This window comes from Epinephelus fuscoguttatus, linkage group LG21 (assembly GCF_011397635.1).
Source record: "Epinephelus fuscoguttatus linkage group LG21, E.fuscoguttatus.final_Chr_v1".
Taxonomy (NCBI): Eukaryota; Metazoa; Chordata; class Actinopteri; order Perciformes; family Serranidae; genus Epinephelus; species Epinephelus fuscoguttatus.
The window spans coordinates 9,637,712-9,662,497 of record NC_064772.1 but is presented as its reverse complement, the minus strand read 5'-3'; the positions used below and the strand labels follow the sequence as shown (position 1 = coordinate 9,662,497).

Sequence of the window (24,786 nt, the reverse complement as noted above, 5' to 3'; positions counted from 1 at the left end):
CATACAAAAGATACGCAGGTTGTGACGCTCGGCGGGTGTCAGGGGTTTCTTTTCTAGGCTGGTGTATCCTCCGTGTCTTTGTGAAGTAATCTTGGGTGGATTTTAGGGCTTCTCCATGATACTTTTAATCGTGATATAATCTCAGAAGACACATCAATGAAATGAATTGTGTGAAAAACTGAAAGTGGACATGAAAAGAAGGGCGTGACCTGGGTTGTCACGACCCTGCTCACATACACCGTCTCTGACTCACCTACCCTCACTGTAACCTTTCCTTCTCCAACTTTTTTCTTTTTCTGTACTTTTTTCATGTGACCACAGAATCACAAAGATAGTGTTGTGTCTCTGCAGCCCTCTATGAGTTCAGAGTGCCCGAGTCCAATGAGGTCGGGTCTGCAGTGGGAGTGATCCGAGCCATGGATGCTGACATCGGCGAGAACGCAGAGATGGACTACAGGATCATTGGAAGCGACGGCCCCGGGATGTTTGACATCACCACCAACAGGAGCACACAGGAGGGCGTCATCTTGCTGAGGAAGGTCAGGAGCTCTCTGTTGGTGTTCTGTGAAGGGTGTTGTGGGGTCGTATTTATAATGGTTTTCTCGGGACATGGTTACCCATGTTTTCTCCCCTATTTTAACAGTTCCAGTTTGATTCACTAACTTAAATCTCTTAGTCTTGCTGCTGCCAAAATCCAGAGGAGAGAAGCTCAGAGTTTCTGTGTTTCCCCTCTAACTGTACAGGCTCAGCCGGCTGCTATCTACATTTTTTGTCAGTTTCCCAGAGTTTCCATGGTCATGAAATTCCTGGAAAAGTTCTGAAATTGGAAAAACAGTATTCTAGGCCTGGAAATAGTTTAGAATTAACAGAATGCCTGAGAAGAGTCTTGAATATACATTGTTTTCTCTATTGTTAAACAAGTATAGAGGTCTGGATAAGCAATATCTGGCCACCGCGTTGGGTCAGTGATCCACTTGAATGTGGGAAGCCTCATGAGGGGACATGAAAGCCATCAACCTTAAATTCAAACAATCGTGTACGCTTAGATTCAGGCAGGTCGATCAAATATTATTAGATGTTAAAATGTCAAGAAATAAATGCAATCAAATACACATTAAATTGCATTGACATCTACAGGATGGTCAGTTTTCTTTCCCCCAAAAAGGGGCGCTGTCTTGATTGTTTTGTGAAGTACCCAAATGTGCCTGTCTGGTCTATTGGCATATGCAGCTAGTTGGCGACATGAATGTCTAATGAGCGAATAGGAGTTTGCTTATCCACAGATGCCTGTGAAGTGCAGGTGTAATAATGTATGGCTGTGTCACTGTATGGGTCTACCCATTAAACTACTGAAACAAAGTCATGGAATTGGGGTAAAATGTCATAAAAAAGGAACCCTGGTTTTCATACAAACTTAACTAGGGGTATAAGTACACACAAATCATGGTTTAGTTCATACTCCGCTATACGAGTCCTAGAAAAATGATTGCGTAAGGATCAGTTTGTTTTCATTTATTGTGAACAGACAGTAGTGCAAGTGTCAAAGACAGACAAAATCCTCCTGTTGGGGATCCCACAAGAAACTTTGGTAAACTATTTTTATTTTGAAAATAAGCAACATTTCAAACAGTTCTGTATTCCACACTTTCAACACTTTCCCACAAGGCAACAGGTCACAACAGGCTTTAAAACTGAAAAGTATCTCTCATGCTGAGAAATTGAAAGTACAAAATAAATAGAATGATAAGAAATAAAACTTGAACATGAGGAGTATTACCATTAGTTCCACCTTGGCTGTATGCCAATGTTAACACCAACTGCTTCAGTTTTTTTTTCTTTTGCCTCTAAATGCTGCTTGAAAGCACAGGGTAGAAAGAGTTGGGCCGCTTTTTGTTTCTTCCTTATCCCAGTGATCAACACGTCTGGGTGATGCAGTTGAGTGTGTGTTAACATGATGGACATGTTCACATTCGCATAGCAAACAACAGCGGGGCAACACTGACTCTTTCTGTTGCAGCTGTCAGGTCAGTCTTCCGGGAACTGCCCATTGGTTTGACATCCCACTGTTCCAACCATATTAAACTTATTGTTCCGAAGTCCCATTGTTCCGAAATCATCATGATGCCCTGTGGTTAAGGTCTGGTTAGGTTTAGGCACAAAAACCACATGGTTAGGGTCAGGAAAAGATCATGGTGTGGGTTACAATGAAAAAGAAAGTGACAAACTCATAAGCCATGAGCCTGCTCCACCTCAAGCCTTTCCCAGCTGAACTAGAGCCGGTTGCGGCGCACAATCAAAGCAGAAATACACCCACTGCGAGCCGTTCAGCACCGCGGACCGTCGGACCAATGGGATGTCGGACCAATGACATGGACCCGGTCTTCCAGCTTCAGTTTACAAAATATATAGTAGGGGGTGCTTGGCCTGAAAAACACTGAGGACTCCTGCCTTAGCATATGTTGCAAACAGCATACAGCAAAAGGTTCCTGGACTTTGGCTCTGCGTTATGTGCCTAAATGTTATAAATGTCAGGCACATCAGTGTGACCAATGAAAATGTTTATTTGCAGTTGGTTTGACATGGGTTTTGGTCCCATGTAGGTCAGAAATAAAACAGTGGTATCTGTTTACTGCTCAGTCAAACAGCCTCACTTTGTTTTAAGACTTGAGTCAGTCAATAATCAGCATTTTTCCATCAGGCCATCCACAATCTGAACAACCACATTCTGATTTCATGCTGCAAATGGCACAAGTAGTTTTCCCACACAACAGCAGGACACAGTGGAGGTGGTTACCTTGCTGAAGAGCTGGAGGTGTGCAGCTCTTCATCTAACAGCTCACTGTGGCTCCTCCTTCTTCTCTGTAATCCTGCAATATTTAAGACTGCATCCCAGAAATGACCGTCTGAACTTGTTTTGTGGAATATTTTTGATGAACAATCACAATAGGCACTATCCGCAGTGACAAATGTTTCCCAGTGACTGGTTCACAATAAGAACCCCCCTGTGTTTTGCCAATTGAAAGCCTTTATTGTGAAACAGCAGTGGTGCACGTTTCCTATGAATCACTGAAGTGTGAAGGCAATTTGACTCCAGTTTGTTTATTACTAATGCAGCAGTTAAAGGGATAGTTCAGATTTTCTTTTCTCGTGGGGTTGTATGAGGTACTTATCCATAGACATTTTATTATAAACAGTGGATATCAGTCAGGATGCCCCCAGTTTGGAGAAGCAGGTTGGAGTCCGATATGGAAGCTAAGCAATGTACGGCTGTGGAGGGGTCAGCAACAAATCGTGTTTTAGCCATCCAACAAAAGTCTCACCTAAAAAATCAATATCAGTTTATATGTAGCCTATATGGAAGGTATTTATGCTGCTTTACCATTACTGTATGTCAGACTGCGATTTCCACAAAATGAAGCCATTACATTGCTCTTTTAAAGCCAGACTCCATTAAGAAAAACAGTAATTTAACATTGCTGGACACAAGAGCTGCTGGTCTATCTTTGCCTCGATCAGTTAGTTAGTGTGCTTAGTGGTGTTTAAAAGGCTTAGTTTGGATTCACCAAAATCACACAATAAAACAAACTAACCAACTGATTGAGGCATCAGTAGACCGGCAGCTCCTGTTGTCAGCGAGCTAAAATTACTGTTTTTGTCAATGGAGTCTGGTAGCTGTGAGGAGAGCATTGATGGGGCCATTAATTTCTTCCCCATTGAAATGGGCTGTGAAAATACCCTCAATACAGCAAACACTTAAACTGACACTGATTATTTCGGTGGCTAAAATATGTTTTGCTGCTGACCCCTCCACAGCAGTAGATTGCTCAGCTTCCATGTCGGACTCCAGCCTGCTGTTCCAAACTGGGAGCATGCTGACCAACATCTACTGTATTTAATACACTGTCTATGGATAAGTACCCCATACAACCCCAGTTTAAAAAATCTGAATTATCCTTTTAATAAAGCATGAGTTCAGCATGATAACAATGTCATCATCTATTATTTGCAAGATTTTTATAACTACTGTAAATGTAGCATTCACATACTTTTACTTTTGTTTTTGTTTTTGAATTCATTTTTTAATGTTGTTTAAGAACACTTGATGTCTCTCCCCTATACCAAACCTACACTGTTGCTTATACTGTAGGCATCACACTTCTTATTTGGGCAAAGAAGAAATCACACAATGAACTGCACTCAGTAAAGAGAAGAGCAATGGAAACTTTTTATTACCATACGCTCTGACAGCCACAGGATGGACAGTAGAATGATTAAATTTCAACGTACACTTGCCTACAATCCTGGTACATGTGTTTTCAGCGAGATTCATTTTTCCTCTCAGCTGAAACCAAAGCAGAAATATTGATGCTTAATATGGATCGTAGCATTCAGCAGTGTGCTGTGGTGTGTTTCTGATGTATTCAACAGAATCTGCCAGTTGCCTTATCAGGCACCCTCTCTGCAGCCTTCGATTGATCGCTTCCATCATGCCATCATTAAGTAGAAGATGACATAATTGCCTTTTGTAGCCGCAGCAGCACTGTAGTGGATGTGGTGTGCGGGCAGAGTGTGTGTGGGGAGTGAGCGTGCCCTAATTCTGAACCTACTAATTAAACGGGCTTGTCAAGTGGGAGTGTGTCCCATCTCCGCTTGTACCGGCCCTTCAAAGCAACATATTCCTCCCATTGACGTGCTCCCCCCCCCCCCGCCTCAACATGCATCGGCGCAAATCACAAACTCACATTATGTTATTATTCATGGCTTCAGAAAACGGCTCGTTCCATCTGGATTTTTCATGCTTTCATTGGCTGTTTCCAGCGATCACGGACTCGGCATCCTTTCATATGTACAGTAGGCAGCCTGCAAGGAAGCTCACTCTGATCCAGCTGCTCCTGCTCAACGCTGGGCGCAGTATTCATTAAAATGCACCGCTCCCCAATTATCCCCATCAATGGGGAGATACCTTCAGTGGCTACAACTTCAAAAAAAGTTCATAAAGGGAAACATAAAAGCAGAAACATACCACCAACCTGCACTGAAATGCACAAGGACAGAGAACATTAGCAATCATGCAGGAATCAGGCTACTAATCATTGTGTGCAGTCCATAAATTATGGGATGTAAGAGCAGTGTACAGTAGATGCAGGATTATAGAGGATCACAATGAAAAATAACAAAGCTGTCTCCTTTTAAGTTAACAAATGGGTACAATGAAAGCATGTACACAAACAGAAAAGGTCTTGCATAAATATACATTATATTACTGTATATAAATATATTTACAGGCAAAAGCAACTACCACAAAATGAAGCCATGTTGATTCGAGATTCGCAAAATGCTTTACTACTGTCATCTGTTCAATGTGAACTTAACATCTGAAATATAAATGTAGACATAGAAGTGCTCAGCAGATGTGTCCTTCAGCAGCATGATATTATTTTATTTTGTATGTCTTTTTAATCTTCTCTCCTCGTTGATAGATTTGAATTTAGAAATGCGCACAACCTTGATACTCCCTACAAATTAAAGTGGTTGTTGTTTGTCTGCATTAAAATTCCTGTTTTCCATCTAGCAGTCAAATGAAACGGCACACCAAAGTTCTTCCATCCACTGACACTTCAAACCGCAATATTTTCTCCATCTCTTATAAACCAATCTGATGCACTGATCTCTGCATTTAACAAAAAAACAAACAAATAAAACAAAAATGAACAGATGTCACCCAGCAGACAGCGAGAGACAACTTTGATTGATTGTTTCATAGAGTGTGGCAGGGATCAGGGAATCAAGTTGAAGAGCACAAACATCCAACAAGTTGGGATGTCTTTATTTCTGCCTAAAGAAACAGAAACAGAGAACAAAAGAAACTTAACACTATCTAACATCAATGCTCAATAACTGCATTAATGAGATGCAATAAAAGACGAAAAAAATATAATAAAAGTTTACCTGAAATAGATTATTTGTCTAATCTATAGACTTTCTAGCTAAAGCTAGCTAAATTTGGAAAAGGCAAAAAGAAAGGCATAATTTGAAAATACATTCATCTCTTGCAGCTCTCCCCTCTCTATCCTAAGCCCCTCCCACCAGGCGATCACAGACATATGCACACACTTCATACAGTAACCTAGTGTTTCCCAAACATTGATTTATATAATATTCTTTTATTGTAAAGCCCTCTGTCATTTTATCAGATAACAAATGGGACAAGGATTAGTAAGCTAGCGTTAGCCACCCCGCAGTCCCGCCACCTTGTTCCCCGCCACTGTGGACTGCTTTATCAGGATGAGAGCTGGAAGCAGCTCCAGAGACTGATCTTCGGTCAGCAGATGTAGCGGCTTGAATTTGCCTAGCACAAACCTCCAGTGCTGCATGTCACGGCAGCTGCGATGGCTCTAACCTGTGTAAAAGCAGCAACTGAAAGTTTGTTGATCTGGCTGGATTCGCCGCAGTCTGGTCGCCTGGAGCTGAGGTTTGTGCTGGCTGGATTTGGGTTGTTGCTGCCGCTGACTAGGTGTGAGGTTTTCTGTAGCAGGGGGAAAAAGACAAGGGACACACTGCAGTGTTTCCCACAGAATAAGAATCTATGGGTGGTGAGAGCTGATGATGTTTCTTTTTTCTTGCCTGTGTGTCAGTCTGTGTCCCCTGTCTAAATTTCTGAGGGTTTTGTGGGTCTGTGCTTGCAGTCCAGTCCTAAGTCTTCATGAGCTCATGTTTTTCTTCAGTGGCAGTTTGTGGAATTTTGAGTCACGGAGTGAATAATGCATCAGTTGAACTGATTTGAGCTGTTCAGATCAGATCGATTGATTAGAGGATGGATGAGAGGAGCAGCTGCTGCAGAGGCGAGTGAAGGCAAACTTTTAGATTTGGCTGAATGAATGGTTGTGTTTCACTTTCACATATATATGTATATATATATATATATATATATATCTATATATAGATATATATATATATCTATATATATCTATATATATATATATATATATGTATACTGTGATTCAAGGCGGCTCTAAAATTAGCTCCATAGATGTGAGCCTTTAGTTCCAGTAAGCTGGACTCTAAAGTATTAGCAACAATTTCTCTCCATCTCTGAAACTCCTCCTCCATATTGACATGTTTTATTGCATGTCTTTTAAACTCTCTTTTTGATATGTCCGCCTTCCTTCTTTGGGTTGCTTTGCAGTGTAGGCTTTTCTTGCCAATGCTGGAATAGTATGTTTCTCTGCAGGATTCTCTGCCATCAAAGGAGGCTTTCACCATCTAAAGGGATGTCCACGAGCATCTGCATTAGTAGAAAAGCCAAAAAGAACGCCCTCTCTCTGAAATGGCCCTGGCCAAAGTCTTCCATAACTGGCTAGATTTTCTAAAGCCTGAAAACAGAGCCAAAAGGGACTACAGAAGTCTAGCTTTCTCCCAGACCACTAAAATTACAATACGCTGAAAGTTTATAATGTGTTTTAGCCCATTGATGCCAAAATTAATTTGAAACAACAACAACAAAACCACACTTAGTCCAACCAGATTCCCTGGCTGAAAATACGCACATTAACCCAGTCATGTTGTTGTCATGCTAGTTCCTCACCAAAATGCCACATCTTTTACGTTAGTCAGGATGTGGCAGCAGTTAATGAAAGGCCTTTACATGATTACAAGAGCACAGGTCTGAGCTTTGCAGCAGCCCTTGTGTGTCCATCAGCAGTCTTGTTAGTGTCCTTGAACAAGACACTGAGCTCCTTCACACGTGCTCATTAGACGATGCTCTGGAAAAGATTGCCAGTTTAATGAATAAAATCCCAATCTGACCTGAAATTAAATGTGGCAGGATGCTCTGAATGGTTATTAGTTTTCCCCAAATCAACAGCTAAATGTGCTGCTGCATACAAATGGGTGTTTAAAAGTAAATATTAAGGGACAAACAAAAAGTCACAGTGGAATTTTCTTTTTACTTCAACAAAACAAAGAAGCAAAGTCACGGTTGTGTTCAACATCTTTCCCATGCTTCTTTCTGTTTTGCAGCCTCTGGACTTTGAGAGGAAGCGTCAGTACAGTCTCCGTGTTCAAGTGGAGAATGCCCACATCAATCCTCGCTTCTTCTCCGTGGGCCCCTTCAGGGACGAGGCCACCATCAAGATTATTGTGGAGGACGTGGACGAGCCACCGGTGTTTGAGCGTGCCAGCTACGTCATGGAGGTCAAAGAGGATGCAGCCAAGAACACCATTATTGGCTCTGTCAGCGCGTCCGATCCTGATGACAAAAACAGTCTTGTCAGGTACTGAACCACATCACATCTTGAAGGACCATATCAGTGTTTCACAGTGTTTTGATCGGACTAAAACGTATCCCATGGCCTGTCCTAAGGAGTTATCTCTAGGTCTGAAAAGTAAAGCCAGTGCAGAGGTGCCTTTAACATTCATTCCTTCTAATGACCAGCCGGGGGCAACACCACTGATTTTCCTGATGAATTTAGGGTGTCAATCACCAGGCCCAAGTCTTCTTCAATGGTCCCATTTAGAGTAAAACAGACAGTATGCTTTAGGGTGTGGCTACCGTGTGATTGACAAGTCACTACCATAGTGGTGTCCTCTGATTCTCAGTCAGATCCATCTACTTCTGGCTCCAAAAAAACAAAACAACAAAGGCCAACATAGTAAATTCTAGGCATCACAGCAGTAGCCCACAAACTAATAGGTGATGTTATACAGGCCATATCCTTTTTTTTTTATACAGTCTATGTATGATATGACCTAAAAGCTCAGGAAGAAGCGACTAAGTAAATCACAGGTTTATAAGAGAGGTCGTCCTTTCAAGTTTTCAAATTGGAGGAATTTTATTCTGATAACTGTGAATTTTTTTTGTGTGTGCTCTTAAATGAATTTAAATGGTCCTGAATTGCTATGTCAGGCAATTACAGAACTTATTACTTTATGCATTCAAGCAGTGAAAGGGCTCCAATTAAAAGAGCTGTATGCAGCATTCATAGCATATCTATGATGAAGAATCTGAGCTGGGATTGCCTGCACATGGCCTCAACATGGAGGTAGTTAAACTAGCAGCTAGCAACTAACGGTGCTAACACCAGCAACAGTGCTGACAGAGCTAAGAGGCGAAGGGTGGGCATTAAACTTCCATGACAATGGCGTTCCACCACCATGGGTCGTGACAGTGTTATCAGCAGTAACCACCTTATAAGGGCAGCACAAAGTGGCGGCAAAGAGCTACCCACTGGGATACACGCATTAAGTGGACACATGCTCCAACATGCACATGCGGTTGGACCAGCTTCCAGAAAAAAGAACAGACCCAGCTGACCACCAGCATCTTTAGACACTGATATTTGGTTGAATTAAGGTTGTAACATCAAGCGACCAAAATCCAGTGTCAGGACAGATTCTAATGCCAATGTAAATGTGGCATAGAATACTGACAACAGATGGCGTTGATATTTTGTTCATTTTAAGTTTTGTGTTGTGAAGTAAACAAAATCCAACATCTTCCAATTGTCTCATGCCACTGCCATCTTGTTGTAGAGTAACAACATTTAGTCCCAAGATATGGAAAACCAACCCAACATCTGCAAGCATCATTACGTTATTGTCCACACAATTGTTAAACATTTAAAATGTCACCAGAATGGTTTTTATTCCAACCACAATTTAGCATCTGTCCAGCATTTGAGTCCACCGTCTTAATGACGTCGTATTGAGGTCGGGTGCCAGCTCATGATTAACTCGGATTACAACACACACACAGGGAGCGTGACCTCATTCTCTGGTCAGCACGCCATTAGTCCACTTTATCTTTAAATAGCAAATCTGTTTGCTGTGATATTAATTCTGTCAATGTCACATAGAGCACCTTAAGATGAATTATTTGACTATTAGAAATGTGGTTAAAAAGCTCCAAAGTGGATCTTTGTCCTGAGAGTTTCTTTACCATACACATAATCACAGCATTAAAGTACATGATAAGGCCTTGGCAGAGAGACACGTTGTTCTGTTAGACATACCAAACTCTGCTAAGTACTGAAATGTGACAGAAGTTCACCTACGCAACTTCACAAATTCACGGAGATACAAAATTATGCAAGTATTCTATTAAATGGGAGTAATGGCAGCGAGGTGTGAGGCTGCGCCTTCCACTCTGTCTCAAAGACTTTTTCATTTTTATGATGCACTAAGGGAGTTGGCTCTCAAGGTTGAAGTTCCACCACTTTATTGCAGGTGTCAAATATGATATCATTCTCTTTTATCGCCTATCATCAAGGAAGTAGCTACCCCGTGGCATTTAAAGCCGCGCAGTGGAGAAGGAGGGCCGGTAAAGCCCGGAGGCTGCCTGGCATGAGGAAGTCACAGAGACGGTTATCTTCATTCGCTCGCCGCGACAGAGGAGCTCACTTAGGCATGGATGTGTACACAAATCTCTCAGTAAGCAAGGGTGTCTGCGTACATGAACATTCAGTATGTGCGGCATATAGACACAAGAACACAGGCGGATTCAACAGGATCATAATGGCCTATCTCCTATTAGATTTAAGCAGTCAGTGTCATCCAAGGCCAGTATGATGGAAACTCATTATGTTCAAGCCCTTAAAACATGAACAATACTCAAGGTTCTCAAAAATTAATTTTTTTCCTCTTGTCACACATGCAGGGATATTTTTTGAATGGGGTTCAGATAACCAAAAGTTTTAAAAAGCTGCCAACTCTTAAAATGTTTTTTATCAACCCTGGTTTCAATAAAGTATTTTAGAGCCGCGATTTTCTAAATACTGTTTCCTGTCTTACCGAGGGCAGACCTTTAGAAAAAAATAGTTTGGTGTGAAAAATCAAACAATTTAAAAATTAAATAATTATTCAGTGTCATCAGTCTTCGGTTTTATTCTAAAATAATAACGCACCATGTTCAAACACCAAAGTGGTCAGTAAGTGTGGATTTGGTCATCTGAATTAAAGATCTGTGTTAGTCATTTATGTTTCAAGTGAGCAAAAATTTCAGGTTCAAAGTTTATTCTTGACCTCAAGGTCCGTTTTTGCAGCTATTCTGGAGCTTTCAACTTTGTTTCAAAAGCAGTCAATGTTGGCGAGCATGAATAAGAGGTTATTAAAGAGCATACAGTCATTAAAAAATGAATCTCTTCAATTCTTGACTACAGGCAGATTCTGTTTGTTGTTGACTATCATGTGATGTGATCACAAGGTTTTATTAGTCATCTGAATTCCACAAAACCACTGTTCAACAACATTTACAGAAATATATTTTGAAATGTAGGTAGGACTTACTTTACATTGCAATATAGTGGAAAGATTCAGTACAAAACTGGGACTCAGTTGCAGAGAAAAAACATGAAACACCAACAACAGTTTATTAAAACCAAATCTTTACTTAGAGGTCAGGGGTTAAACACGTGAAGGAAGTCAGCAAGCAGAAAAATCAGTTCAGGGAAATCACACAAAAAGCAAAATCCATAAATCCAAACAGAGTCAAAACCAAAGGAATCAAACACAAGGAAAGGCAGGAGAGCATGAACACAATCTGGCAACTGCATGTGGAAAACACTGGGCTTTAAATACGCAAGGGCTGATTGCTAACCACACACAGGTGAGTAGAACAAGACACAGGTGAAACACATGAAAAAAAAGGCAGGAAAACTCAGGAAGTAAAAGAAACACTAAACGCAATGAGAACACATTTCAAAATAAAACGGGTACCGGACACCAAGACATGGACGTAAACTTGACAGAATATCACATATAGTAATTTAAGTGTTGCTTAAACCAGTGGTTCTCAACCTTTTTCCTCTCAAGGACCCTAAATTAATAAACACTAGGTTATGGACCTCCATTTTGCTTTAGGGTCGTCCTTCTGAAAAGCTTTTTGTTGTTAGATATGATGAAAACCGGAATTCAGTTGTAAATCACTGTTGAGGAGATAGCCATGGGGGATATGAAACCCATGATCAGAAAACTCGCTCTTATGACTCCTGCTCACATTGGGCTCAATTTTTCAGTGGATTAAATAGTGAAAATAAATTACGTTATTCCCCATTTTTCTTGGGCCCCCCTTAATTTGTGATGAAAACTGAGTTTTTCTTGCATGCCTCCACTGTAAACGAGGAATCCAAAAACAGAGAAAATTCCTGATGAATTGGGCACAATGGGGGCCAAACTTAACAACAGTAAAACAATAATCATTTTTACTGAAACCTTACTATTTAAAACATTTATGCATATGAGTAGCGCACCTGGGTAAGCCTATGCATTTGAACTCTGCTCATGCTTTCCACTGAGCAGAATTCAAACTTCAGTTCAGGAAGACTTTTCTCCATTTATAGATTCATCGTTCACCTCGAAGGCATGCGAGAAAAAAGTTTTTCCACATGTAACACAGGGTGAGTCACTGATATACAAATGATCATTTTATGGGTAAGGGATTTCTTCAACAGCTATAAAACTTTTCATCCAAATATAGCCCAGGCAAAGCTAGACATCTTTTGACCTGCAAATCCCCAAATCAATACTTTGCTGGATTCCCACTGACTCTTGTTCTTGAAGGATATCTTCTGAAAGTACTGTGGCAAGCCAGCCGGCCATGTAGCTTCTGTAGAGAGGAAAGAGGATATATGTCCCGACCTGCTGATCACTAACATTTCTGTAACCCTCCATGTCCTTCTGCCTGGCCTCCCATCCAGCCAGCTGCCTGCCTGCTGAGAGCAGCACTTTGGATGCCCGGTCAGGACGAGGCGCGCTGTTATCTCCCTGCCATTAATCAGGGGAAGGGTTAGGCCCAGCCAGCTGAATTATTGGGAATATTAGAAAAGCAATTAGTAAAGCCCACGGCCGACACAGATTTAACGAGGTTAGAGTTACTGTCGGGCCGGCGAGGTGGAAGGAGTGGAAGCGAGGCAGGCAGAGATGAGGAGGGAGTGTTTAGATAAAGACACTAAAATGGTTGATGCAGGAGAGGCAGTAGGGAGGGGCTGGGGGAGGGGGGGTTGGAGGGGGGGGGACTGCGGAGAGGGGAGAGCGGTGCAGCGGTGCATTGAGAGCCCAGGTTCATAGTCTCCCCTCGGGGGTCTCCTCCCTCTTACGCCGGCCCTCCTGATGCCTGCTACTCCATTAATCACACTGATGTATCACAGTAGTCTGGGAAGCAGAGAAAAACAACACGACTGGATAACCTGTTGGCTCGTGTGTGTATGTGTGTATGAGTGGGACTGCAAACACTTACATAAATCCGTCATCAACACAGGACAGGACTACTCGAGACTGTTGACCCAGTGAAAGACAGTGTACCATGTATATAGCCCCTTTCCCACTGCACAAAAACCCCCACTAACACCCACTTACATCTGGATTTGTGGGAAATGACTGTACAGTAGTTAGGGGTAATTATCGTCTCTGGCTCCAATACGCATTTATAGAAATACAACACCAGGGTGAATGTGCTCACTGTAGCTCTTTTACTGATGAGATGCAATGACAAGCCACCACAAAATACCATCCGTCTCTGTCCAAATTATTCTGCACCGAATATGAAAAAGAGACTGGATAAGTAAAATGAATATAAAAAGAGGTAAACATAGTGGCATTTTCACTGACCTCCATGCTGCTTTCTGCTGTTTACTAACCTTTTTTCCAGCCGTGTATATGGCTCCAATCTACGGCCAAAGAGAAAGGAGTCCATATGCTATTTTTAGTGGGTTTACCTGTGTTTAAAAAACCCACATACATATGCTAATTTTAGTGGTAAAGGGCTATATGTTAAAGAGTCACTTCACCCTAACCATTCTCATATCTAGTCATGCAGAGTTTTGGTTTTATATCTGATTAACATGGGCTGTATAAAATAATGGCAGTAACCATTGTGATGTCATTCATGAATTGTGGGCTCCCTTTTAGAAGCCTCAAGTTTGCCATTTTGACAGTCTTTGGTTAACTGTGAAAATGCTAATGCTAATACTTTATAAATTAGGCTACTTTCATGAACTGAAAACCCACTGAAATAACAACAGCTACGGCTATGCCTATAATCTGGTTTTACACAATTGTTATGTTACCTAATCTGCAACTTGTCAACGATGGCACCTACCCGTCACTCAAAGAAGCCACGTCTTTAAATATGCTGAACATTAAGTCTTAATAAAGCGTAAATGGGTGAGTTATAAGAAAATTAAACCCTGTATAGTTTTCAAGATCAGGAAAATGATCTAGAGATCCCTGTACCAGGCTGTGAACATGTTTATTTCTGTTGTAAAGCTGGGTATTTTAACATAGGGGTCTGTGGGTATTGACTTGCTTTTCGAGCCAGCCTCAAGTGGCCATTTGAGGAACTGCAGTTTTTGGAACTTTAGCGTTGGCTCCGCTCTTCAGCTCCAAAAAGTTGCAGCTTGGTGTTCAAGATGTTGGTACTGAAGCATTTGATTCTATGTGAAATCAAACAAGAAATGCATTACCTGGAGGGAGAGAATAAGCTGGTAGTTCTGAGAACTTCAGTCATGTCAAAATTTTATCCAGGTATTTGTCAAAGCAGTTGAGAAAATCTGTAGAAAACCCTGCCAATCAATGTGAGAGTGACAGAAGCATCCAATCCCTTGGTTTGGATGTGGTGGGGCTGCAGTTGATGTATGATCACTGATTGTTTTTTTAAATACAGTGGAGGTGAAAGGGATCTGTGGGGACATTTGAAAGACTTAAAACTAACTTGTCCTTCTAGAAACAATATCCTGGTAAATCTGGATGTGTAAGGATGAAATAGTCCCTGATGTGAGGACTGTTGACACTTAGGTCTCTGGATCATTATTATTATTACCAGGACATTGTTTCTGTAAAAGGAAAGAGCTGTTGAGTTTGTTCGCAGCACATGTGAAATTCCATACACCATTGTATTTGTGCGATGGCAGATGTTTCAGAGGCGGATATGTCCAAAGCTGTGCACACAAACCTGAAGCTATCTGCATGCTTAGATAACACTAAGGGTAATTGAGAAAATATGTCTTTTTTGATTTGTGTAAAGTGACCCTTTAAACAGTAGTCTGAAAATGCTTAGAAGCGGCTTATTACCTCCTGTAGTTTGGCTCATTTGTGCAGGTGAAAACCAATTTTGTTCTCTTCAAAAAAACTTGGCCTTTCTTTTGAGGGCAAGCCACTGCTTGGATTGATGCTAAAATTCATCTTTTTTTCTTAATGCATTCTTGTGTGGTATGAATAGCAAAGAAAGGAAATAATGGCAGAGTGCAGACAAGTCCATCATGCTTAGTGAGACTTGTTTTGAGTACCCCCTGCTTGCCGAAACCCTTCTAACCACGCAGACTGTCAGTTTAACTCAGACTCACCAGTAAATGTGACCATTTTCACTCCAGTTCACACCTGAGAAACTCTGTAAATGTGACTGTTCCCTGTGTCCCTCACCCAGGGAATGCGACACACTTCCATAAAGCCTGAGCGCATAGGTTTAAAGCCGATGTCTGTGTGTGTGTTTTGAGCAGGTACTCTATTGATCGACGCACAGACATGGACAGAGTGTTCAACGTCCATTCAGGCAACGGGTCAGTCTTCATCCTCAGGGAGCTTGACAGAGAAGAGAACGCCTGGCACAACATTTCCGTCATCGCCACGGAGTTCAGTAAGTGCAACAGGATGGGAAGCAGACATTTCTGTTCACCCACTTTCTGTTGGTCTGTTGGCCAAATTGGATTTTGGGGATTTATACTAACCTCTGAATGTTGTGCTGAAGTAAAAAAGGAGTTTTTTGTAAAGCACTAGAATAGTCACTGCCAGTTCACCCCCTATTGGCTGGTAGGTGGTGTTTGTTTCCCGCCCTGAGTAGAACTCCAACACCATCAACTCTCAAAATATGGCAAAGGCTTTTAGTCAAAAGTTTTTAGCAGGCTTTTTTAATCCTGAGGTTTCCTGTAATTATTATATAACAAATTAGTGAGAAGCCTTCTGTCTCCATGTCACACTGGTTGTAGTGATGAATTCAGTATAATGTCCACAGCTTTATTTTTATTAGTACGTCAGTCATGTTGCACTCACCAATATGCTGCTCTGAGTTTTTCTTTTAAAAAGAATTACTATACCCATTTGTAAATTCATTTAACTTGCCTTGTGACATACTATACTCTGACTTTTTTTTTTTTTTTTTACATTTTTATGACATACAATACTTTGACTTTTGTAATTGAATTTTTAGATAGATTTAATGACATGCTAGACTATGACCTTTTATGACTTTTTATTGCATACTACACTATGAAATGAAAATTTTATGACATACTATACTATGATTTTTTTTTATGGCATACTGTACTATGACTTTTGATGACTTTTTTGTCATACCATACTGTGACGTACCATAGTATGACTTTTTTTTTTTTTAATTTTTTTTTCAAACTATACTATTAATTTTTTTTAGATTTCCACGACATTCTCTATCATGACTTTTTAATTCAATTCTCATGACATACCATAATATGGCTTTTTAAAATATATTTCTTGATTTTTGGATGGATGTTTTTTTTATGAGATACTATACTACGACATTGTATATGAAAATGTATAACAAATTATAAGATTTCATAAGATAAGAATCATAAGATTTTTTTAAATTATGACACACTACACTGACATTAAACTAAATTTTTATGGCATACTATAGTGTGAGCTTTTTAATTATTTTTTTATGACAAATTATGCCATGACTTTTAAATGATTCAATTTTTTTTTTTTTTTTTTTTTACATATTATGGTATGCCATTTTTTTTATGTTATGACATACTATACTATGACTTTTTTTTTAAAAAAAAAAATAAAATAAATAAATTTAATGTTATTCTGTGCAATGACTATTTTAATGAAATTTTTATGACTTAATATACTATGGCTTTTTTGTGTCTTTTTTATGACATTTTTTAATAATGACATTTTTATTTAAATTTTCTGGAATACTATTCTATGACTTTTACAAAACTATTCTTTATAAATGACAGAATTATTCAACAAGGCACGCTTCTGTAGGTTTATTTTACCAAAATCAGAGACAGCATCAGTTCAAATAAAGTAATATACAAAGCAATGCAAGAATAAAATTCACCCCCAAATCATATTTCACAAAAAGTGTATTTCTGTGTTGTCACTATGTAAAATGTGTGGATCCCAGAGAGAACAGTTGCTTCAGTGCAAATGCCATTGGGAATATTATCACAAACTTTTCTTACTTTCTCATGTCATACCAACTATGACTCTTTTCACTGATCTGATATTTTTTCAATATATCTATACTGACGGAGTGCATGTAGAGACTAATCAAAACGTGTATGCACCTTAATTGTATTTCTTTATGTGAGTTATTTATATATATTCAGTTACATGTCACATACATTTGTGATGCTGTCAAGAACAATTTAAATATCACAATTACGCTGTTGTCTAACAATACGTCCATTCTGTTTGCATGGAAACAGGCAATAGCTACACACACACACACACACACACACACACACCCACATGTATTATAGAACACTTTTGTTAGGCAAAGAAATAATTATCTGTGTAAATTCACTCTTCCCACCTTTGTGTTTCCTAGACAACCCGCGCCAGATCAGCCGCGTGCCTGTGTATGTCAGAGTGCTGGACGTCAATGACAACGCTCCAACATTTGCCACCAATTACGAGACATTTGTGTGTGAGAACGCCAAAGCTAATCAGGTTGGTACGACCAAACACAAAGCAGTAGCCATGGTGTCATCTCAACCTCTCCGTTAGGATTACTTGTCCGCTTTCTGTTCAGCATGAAAAAGTGCTCTCACACCTGTAGTTCACTTCATTTGGTCGCAACAAAGTGTAAAACAGAAACATTGTTGCATTTTAGTTTTGTTTCAGCTCCTGTTCACACTGACTTTTTGCAAACAAACCAAGAGATGTAAACACGAAGTTCAACCGAGTGACAGGTGACTCATTGTTTGGACAGTTTTGGTGTTTGTCATCCTGCATCATCAGGACCCACATGGGGAAATCAAATTCTGGTGACAGACGTTCATTCAGCAGCACTTAAATGCTTCTAAAGTGTTATTATTTTAAACTCATAGAGAAATAACTGATTGTAGGATATTATTAATCGATGGCATGTTATGAGTAATGACAAAGAGACAATGTAAAGAAGCCGTCTTGGAGAGTAATGTTTCAGTGCTTAATACTGTGGGATCACTGTCAAACAATGATGGCAGTTTTAGCAGCCTTTTTACCAGGGGAAACACCCTCACTGACGTGCATGTGTTACTATGGTTACATGTATGCATTGGCATAAATCAGTTATGGGATATATGTGGCTTTTATCAGGATCAGTTGCTATTATAAAATCCTGTGGTTGCTTTGTTTTCTTTCACACCACAAGCAAACTGCACCAGAGTCCGTTTGGAAGCGGACTAAGACCCACCTTATTGTGCGATCTCAGTTCGCTTGTTTGGTCTGCACCACGGCTCGACTGACAGCTTTCACACTACCCAAGTGAACTGTACTAACCACATAAATGGACTTGAGTTCGTTTAAACCGAACCAAACAGATTAGGTGTGATAGCACCCTTATCAGCAGACATCAGAGATCATTTGTAACTTGTGTTTTAAGCTAGAGGAAGTACTAGATGGGTGGGATAGCTTTTTAAAGCTCAAATTTCATGATGATAAAAACACCTTATGGATCAGTTTCCTCCTCCAAATAAAGATAAAAGATGTCAAGAACACAAACGCAGCTGTGGAACAGAGGTTTGTGAGGAAACAGCTGCACTATCAACTATTTGCATGTTATGTTTAACACTCCCAGTCTGACAGTTGTCTCCTCAGTTGGACTGCTGCCATGTCTCCTGAATTAGAAACCCAAAGTGCTGTGACACGTAACACATAAACTTTGACACTCTGAGTCTTCAGTTTCACTATCACTTGCCAGTTGCACCACACATTCTGTGTTCGCACTGGGGACTGAACCAAATGTCGCTGTGTGGGCTCAGAGAAAGTATGATGACCCGAGCCCTGGCTTGTTAGACTTGCACTATGGAATATTAAGCAAAGATAAAAAGTTTGTTCAGAAAGGGGGGAAAGAGAATTTATCATTTACGTAAATACCATAAAACTTCAGTTAAAAGCCTAGTCCCATTTAAAGACCCAGTCCCCTTTGCTGGCCCGGTGTGGCTACACATGTTGACAAATAAAGGCCTGTCTCAGTTAGAGGCCTGCTATGGTTGCCAAGCAGTTCATTTTTTATAGTAGGTCTTCAGATGAATAAAACCGGGGTTGTTGGCTACCTCCTCGATTACCATGTAAGTTATTCATATTCCTTTAGTCCCAGGGTCCTCAGATCAAAAGAATCAAAAGGGTTTTTCATAATGTACCAAGAGTTCTCATTATGCAGAATGTATTATTTAAAAATAATATATATTATATAATTGGATTATACGTAGTGATGCATTCAGGTGTAAGCATCATTTTAATGTTGGAGCTGTAAAAGGTGGGGCTAATTCTTACTACTGTGTGTACTGCTGGGTAACTTAAAGCTATAGTGCGTAACTTCTGTCGCCTCCCAGCTGAAAATGCGTTATTACAACTAATAAGCCGGCGGCACTTCGATGTACACAGAGTAACACTCGCCACACACCGCGTACACAGAGTAACACTCGCCACACACCGTGTACACAGAGTAACACTTGCCTTCGTAGTAGGATCCACTTCTGAACCGTGTCTCGGCCGCTTCTCCGCCATGTTGCTTTCTCTTTCTACCTGCGCTCTACTTCTTGCTATGAGACTCTCCTCTCTTCCTCCCCGTCCCTTCTTGTTGTGAGGAAGCATTTCCCGTGAGCCAGCACGGGAATGTCGGTGGTCTACACGCATACTAAAAATGATATATATTGAAAAATACCGCGAGATGTTAGAGGAGCTGATCGGCTTAATCAGCATTGTGTCATCTCCTCTAGTAGTGGCTTGGGTGAAACGGTCATTTACGGACCTGTAGAAGTTACGCACTATAGCTTTAACCCAGTGGTTCCCAACTGGTCCAGCCATAGGGTCTATATTTCTCTTTAATCATCACTGCAAGGCCCACATAGTTTGATATATTCAATGTCATACTTGCATTTGGCCATGTCGTTGAACAAGTTTGTTGTGTCTGTCAAGTAGCTGTCCATGAGTCACTCACTCTTCAGCAGGAAATTTACTGTACGTCAAAATAAAGTGTTTTTTTTTTCTTTTTTTTTTTTTAACAAACTTAGCACATTCACAAGTTGCTTGTGGTCTATTCAGAATGAAACCGGGACCCACCAGTTGGGAACCACTGGTTTAACCTATACAAATAACTAGTCCATACCCATTGGTAGCTTTGTCTCCTTCTACCTATGCCAATCCTCAATGCCTATGTGCAGTTTCACATAGACTGACCACGTCATTCTGTCTGTGGGACAGACAGAATGACACACTAACAGTTTCCGTGATTATGTATAGCATACCATACCATGACTTAGTCATACCAAAAATTAGAAAAAATTAGAAAAAAACCACATTGGGCCACAGGGGGAGCCACAGCGATCGGTCGCATTTTAGCCATTTTAAGCATTTTTCTGTTGTTATAGCGCCACCCAGTTGCCAATTACAGTTAAATTTCTCCAGTCAACTTGAGGCGTCCTGTTCTACATATCTACCAAGTTTAGTAAAAATCGATATGGCGGTTTGGCCTCTCTAGCGCCCCCATTTTGTCTGACGGGGTCAATAATGGAGGGGTCCCCTCAGATTATGTGTGGTCATATGCCTACAAAGTTGCGTGGTGATCGGTGAAACCCTTGAGATGTTATACACCTTTATGTGATGAGCCACGCCCTCTGCAATATTCATTGCCTTATAGAAGCTCAGTTTTAGTAAGTTTTCCAACTTTTGCCAAGAGGGAACTTTAGATATTGGTCCCTAGATTATGTTCAACAAGTTTCATGCAGATTGGTCAAACTTCCTAGGAAGAGATCGATTTGAAGTGTTTTTCAAAAAATTCAAAATGGTGGAAAATCCATATAACCGGAAGTTATGGGTTCTTGAGTCAAATTTGTTTCTCAAGAGGAGAGGCATCTCTGTGCAAAGTTTCATGTCTGTACCACTGTGTCAAATTTCACATGGATTGACCAAGTCAGTGAGGAGAAAAACTTGGAACAGACACACACACAGACAGACAGAATTTTCGTCATTATATAGTAAGATAAGATCTATTAGTTGACTATATGTTGTATTAATAATTTGTGTGTGTAAAGTAACTATAGTTGTCAAATAATAATAAGTACAGATCTTGAGTAAATATACTTAGTTAGTTTCCATCCCTGCTCTGCTGACGTATCCAGGCAACCATGATAACACTGTAAAGTATTGTGTGTACATGTATAAGCATTTTGAATGTTGAGGTTCATTACTTGTTAGCGAGCCATTAACTGTTTGTCTTTATGAAATCCCCGGGGACCAATCTACCCCTTTAACCAGAGTGAACAGCTGATGTTAACATGCAAATACACGCCAATAACAAGCTTGTTCTGTTGGTATCTTTGTTAATTAGATGGTTTACAGCTAGTGTTGGCCAGATATGGCATCATAATGTATACTGTGAGACAACAGAAATCAGAAACGTGTGAAAATGTTTATACTATGTTAGCTATTTCTTTTATTCTAAGCCATGGTGGGCGATGCAAATGCAGCTGGCCTTCAGTACAGCGTATTCTTAGATTTACATGTTGCTCTCTTGTCTGTTTCTTATTTCAGAGGATACAAACCATAAGCGCCACAGATCCTGACGAGCCACTTGGAGGACACCGGTTCTTCTTCAGTCTCGCACAAGAGGCTGCTGGGAAGGCCAACTTCTCTGTCCGCGATAACAAAGGTAATACACTCTCAGCCGATGCTTGTGGCCATCACATTAACTTACTCTTCTGTATAATGCTCCCATAAGGCACTTATACCTGTTGTTAAACTTAACCACATCTCGTGCTGCGCTGCACATGATGTGATTTATAGTTTTTCATCTCGCAGCACTAAAAGCGCATTCACAGACCAAATGAAATTTCTCGTGGAGTTTATTGAAATATTCATTCAGGTTATTGATTGCTGCGTGGTAACCGGACATCCTGTTGTTTTCAGACAACACGGCCTGGATCCTGACTCGGAGGAACAGCTACAACAGTCTGCACAAGAGCATCTACCACGTGCCTGTGGTCATTTCTGATGGAGAGTTCCCGATGCGAAGCAGCACCAACACCCTGACCATCAGAGTGTGCACCTGCGACCGCGAGGGAAACATGAAGCTGTGCAACGCGGAGGCGCTCACAGCGAGGGCGGGACTCAGCACGGGAGCCCTGGTGGCCATTTTACTTTGTGTCATCATTCTGCTCAGTGAGTAAACACAGGCAACCACCTGCATCTCCATCTTGCAAACATTTGTTTTTTAATTTGAGCTTTATTTAACCCGGGTGGCTTCACTGAAAATTAGATTTGAGCGCTTCTTAAAGCCACACTCGAGAGCTTCCTACTGTAGCAAAGCACCTCTCGCAGGTGATAAAGAGACAGTTTTGAATTTCACTCCTTAATTTGATTCATCACTTCCTGTGGGCGGGTAATTCTGCCAGTGACCACAGCTGACATGTTAATTTGATTTGAACAGCAAAGCAGCAAAGATCTACAGCATCTCAGTGGGGGGATGGAGCATCGTGCTTTATTGCAGAGCAACTTTGTGCTTTAGGTTAGTACATTTTTGCATAAAACGTGTGCCTACTGCAGATGCATTAGCTTAGGAAACACTATTACTATCTGTCTCTCAAGTCCTAACAAGGTACAAATGTTCCAGTGGTCTCTGGTTCTTGCATCACGCATGGCTGACTTCCTGCAAATACAAAAAACTTTTCAACCTCAGTCATATCAGAATATTGAGAATCTGTCCTCTCCAGGATAAAACAGCAATAGCACTTCAGGGGAATTTATGTCTGCCGTGTGAGGGGCTTAAATTCAATTTCTAAAGACTCAAAAAGAAGTGCACCATGACCCAAGTCAAGATGTTTTACAAAACTAGCTTTACGCCCATAGAGTTTCCAAGGCACATTCAAATTAGCTTCAATCACCATATTTTTTAATGACCTGCCATCGTTAGAAGCCATCTATTGAAGAAGGCTTTCAGCTAGATAAACAGAGAGACACTGATTCATGTTTGACTTCATCCAAAGAGGCCACGTCAGCTTCAAAAGCATCAGACAAATGAAGGACTGTAATCACCTACTTAACATTTTTAATGCACACCCCCATACATACTTCCAAGACTGACTTTTTTATGGCATTTTGACACAACTTTCTTTTAAATAACATTGTTCTGGCACTATACTGGCATACCATAACTTTTTTAATGAATGTATTGAATGCTATACTATGACATTTTTATATGACAAACCAAACTATGACTTTTTTTAATGACATTTTTGTTCTGTGACAGTTTTAGAGCATTTCTATGACATACTATACTATGATGTTTTTAATGATATACTAGACTGACATTTCATGACATATTATACTTTGACTTTCTATGACATTTCTATAAGATTAGAGACTTATTTGTTATCCATCTGTATATAAGGTGCAGTGCAATACACAGGGATAAAACAAAGTTTGCAGATGCGAGCGACAATATGCAAAAACAGGGACAGAAAAAGATACAACAAAGGGTAGCTACATATAATGCGGTATCAAAATGTAGTGCAGTGATAGAAATTTCTCCCATTGCTATTCATAGAGATGTGGGCTGGGAATAATGCTACCAAAAAAAAAGACAAAAGAAAAAAACAAGACAGATCACTGTTAATTGCTATTGTTGTACATTTTTATGATTTTTTAGTGACATTTTAGGCAGCATATTACACTATTACTTTTTTACCATCAATTTATTTCGACATACTATATACTATACTATGCCCCTTTTTAATGAATTTTCAATGACATACTGTAGTATGACTTTTTCTGACATTTTTCACTACTTACTGTACTTTGACATTTTTATGAAAACTTTATGACATACTATAGGCTACTGTGACTTTTGTAAAACATTTTTCATGACATATTATGAATTTTTTTGATTTTTTTGCGACATACTAAACCATGACATTTTAATGAAAACTTATTGGTAAACTGTAATATTTCTATGAAAATTTTATGGCATACTGTACTTTGACTTTTTATGACCATTTTCATGACATAATAAACTATGACAAACTGTACTATGACCTTTTTTTAATGACATCTTCATGACACCATGCAATGACTTTTTATGACATTTTTATGATTTTTTTTGACATTTTTCATGAAATACTATAATATTTTTATGAATATTTGAATACTTTATAACATACTATGTGATGACTTCTTTAAACAGATTTTTTTGAAAACTACTATGACTTTCCATATGAAAATTCTAGGGCATATTATACTAAAACCTTTATTATAAATTTTTTAAGACTACAGTTTGGCTTTTTATGACATTTTTCCATCGCATACCATACTGACATTTTTGTGAAAACATAATGACATATTCTAGGACAATTTTTTCAATGACAAATTATTCTGTGACTTTTTATGACAATTTCTATACCATGACTTTTATATAAAAATTCTAGGGCATGTTATACTATGACCTTTTTATGACATTTTTCATGACAAACTATCACATTTTTATGAAAATGTTATGATGTACTACACTATGGCCTTTTAAAATGAAATTTATACGACATATTATAC

The 24,786-nt window shown here is 39.8% G+C and overlaps 1 protein-coding gene across 1 annotated transcript in view; it reads left to right on the top strand.

Annotated features, from left to right (window-relative positions):
- The window catches only part of LOC125881764 (cadherin-6-like), an 86,572-nt gene that overhangs the window by 57,246 nt on the left and 4,540 nt on the right, over positions 1 to 24,786 (top strand). Inside the window, exons 6-11 of the mRNA XM_049565078.1 lie at positions 352 to 539; positions 8,020 to 8,273; positions 15,489 to 15,625; positions 17,588 to 17,709; positions 21,778 to 21,895; positions 22,153 to 22,404. Of these exons, the coding sequence (XP_049421035.1) occupies positions 352 to 539; positions 8,020 to 8,273; positions 15,489 to 15,625; positions 17,588 to 17,709; positions 21,778 to 21,895; positions 22,153 to 22,404 (1,071 nt within the window). The remainder of the gene's footprint in view (positions 1 to 351; positions 540 to 8,019; positions 8,274 to 15,488; positions 15,626 to 17,587; positions 17,710 to 21,777; positions 21,896 to 22,152; positions 22,405 to 24,786) is intronic.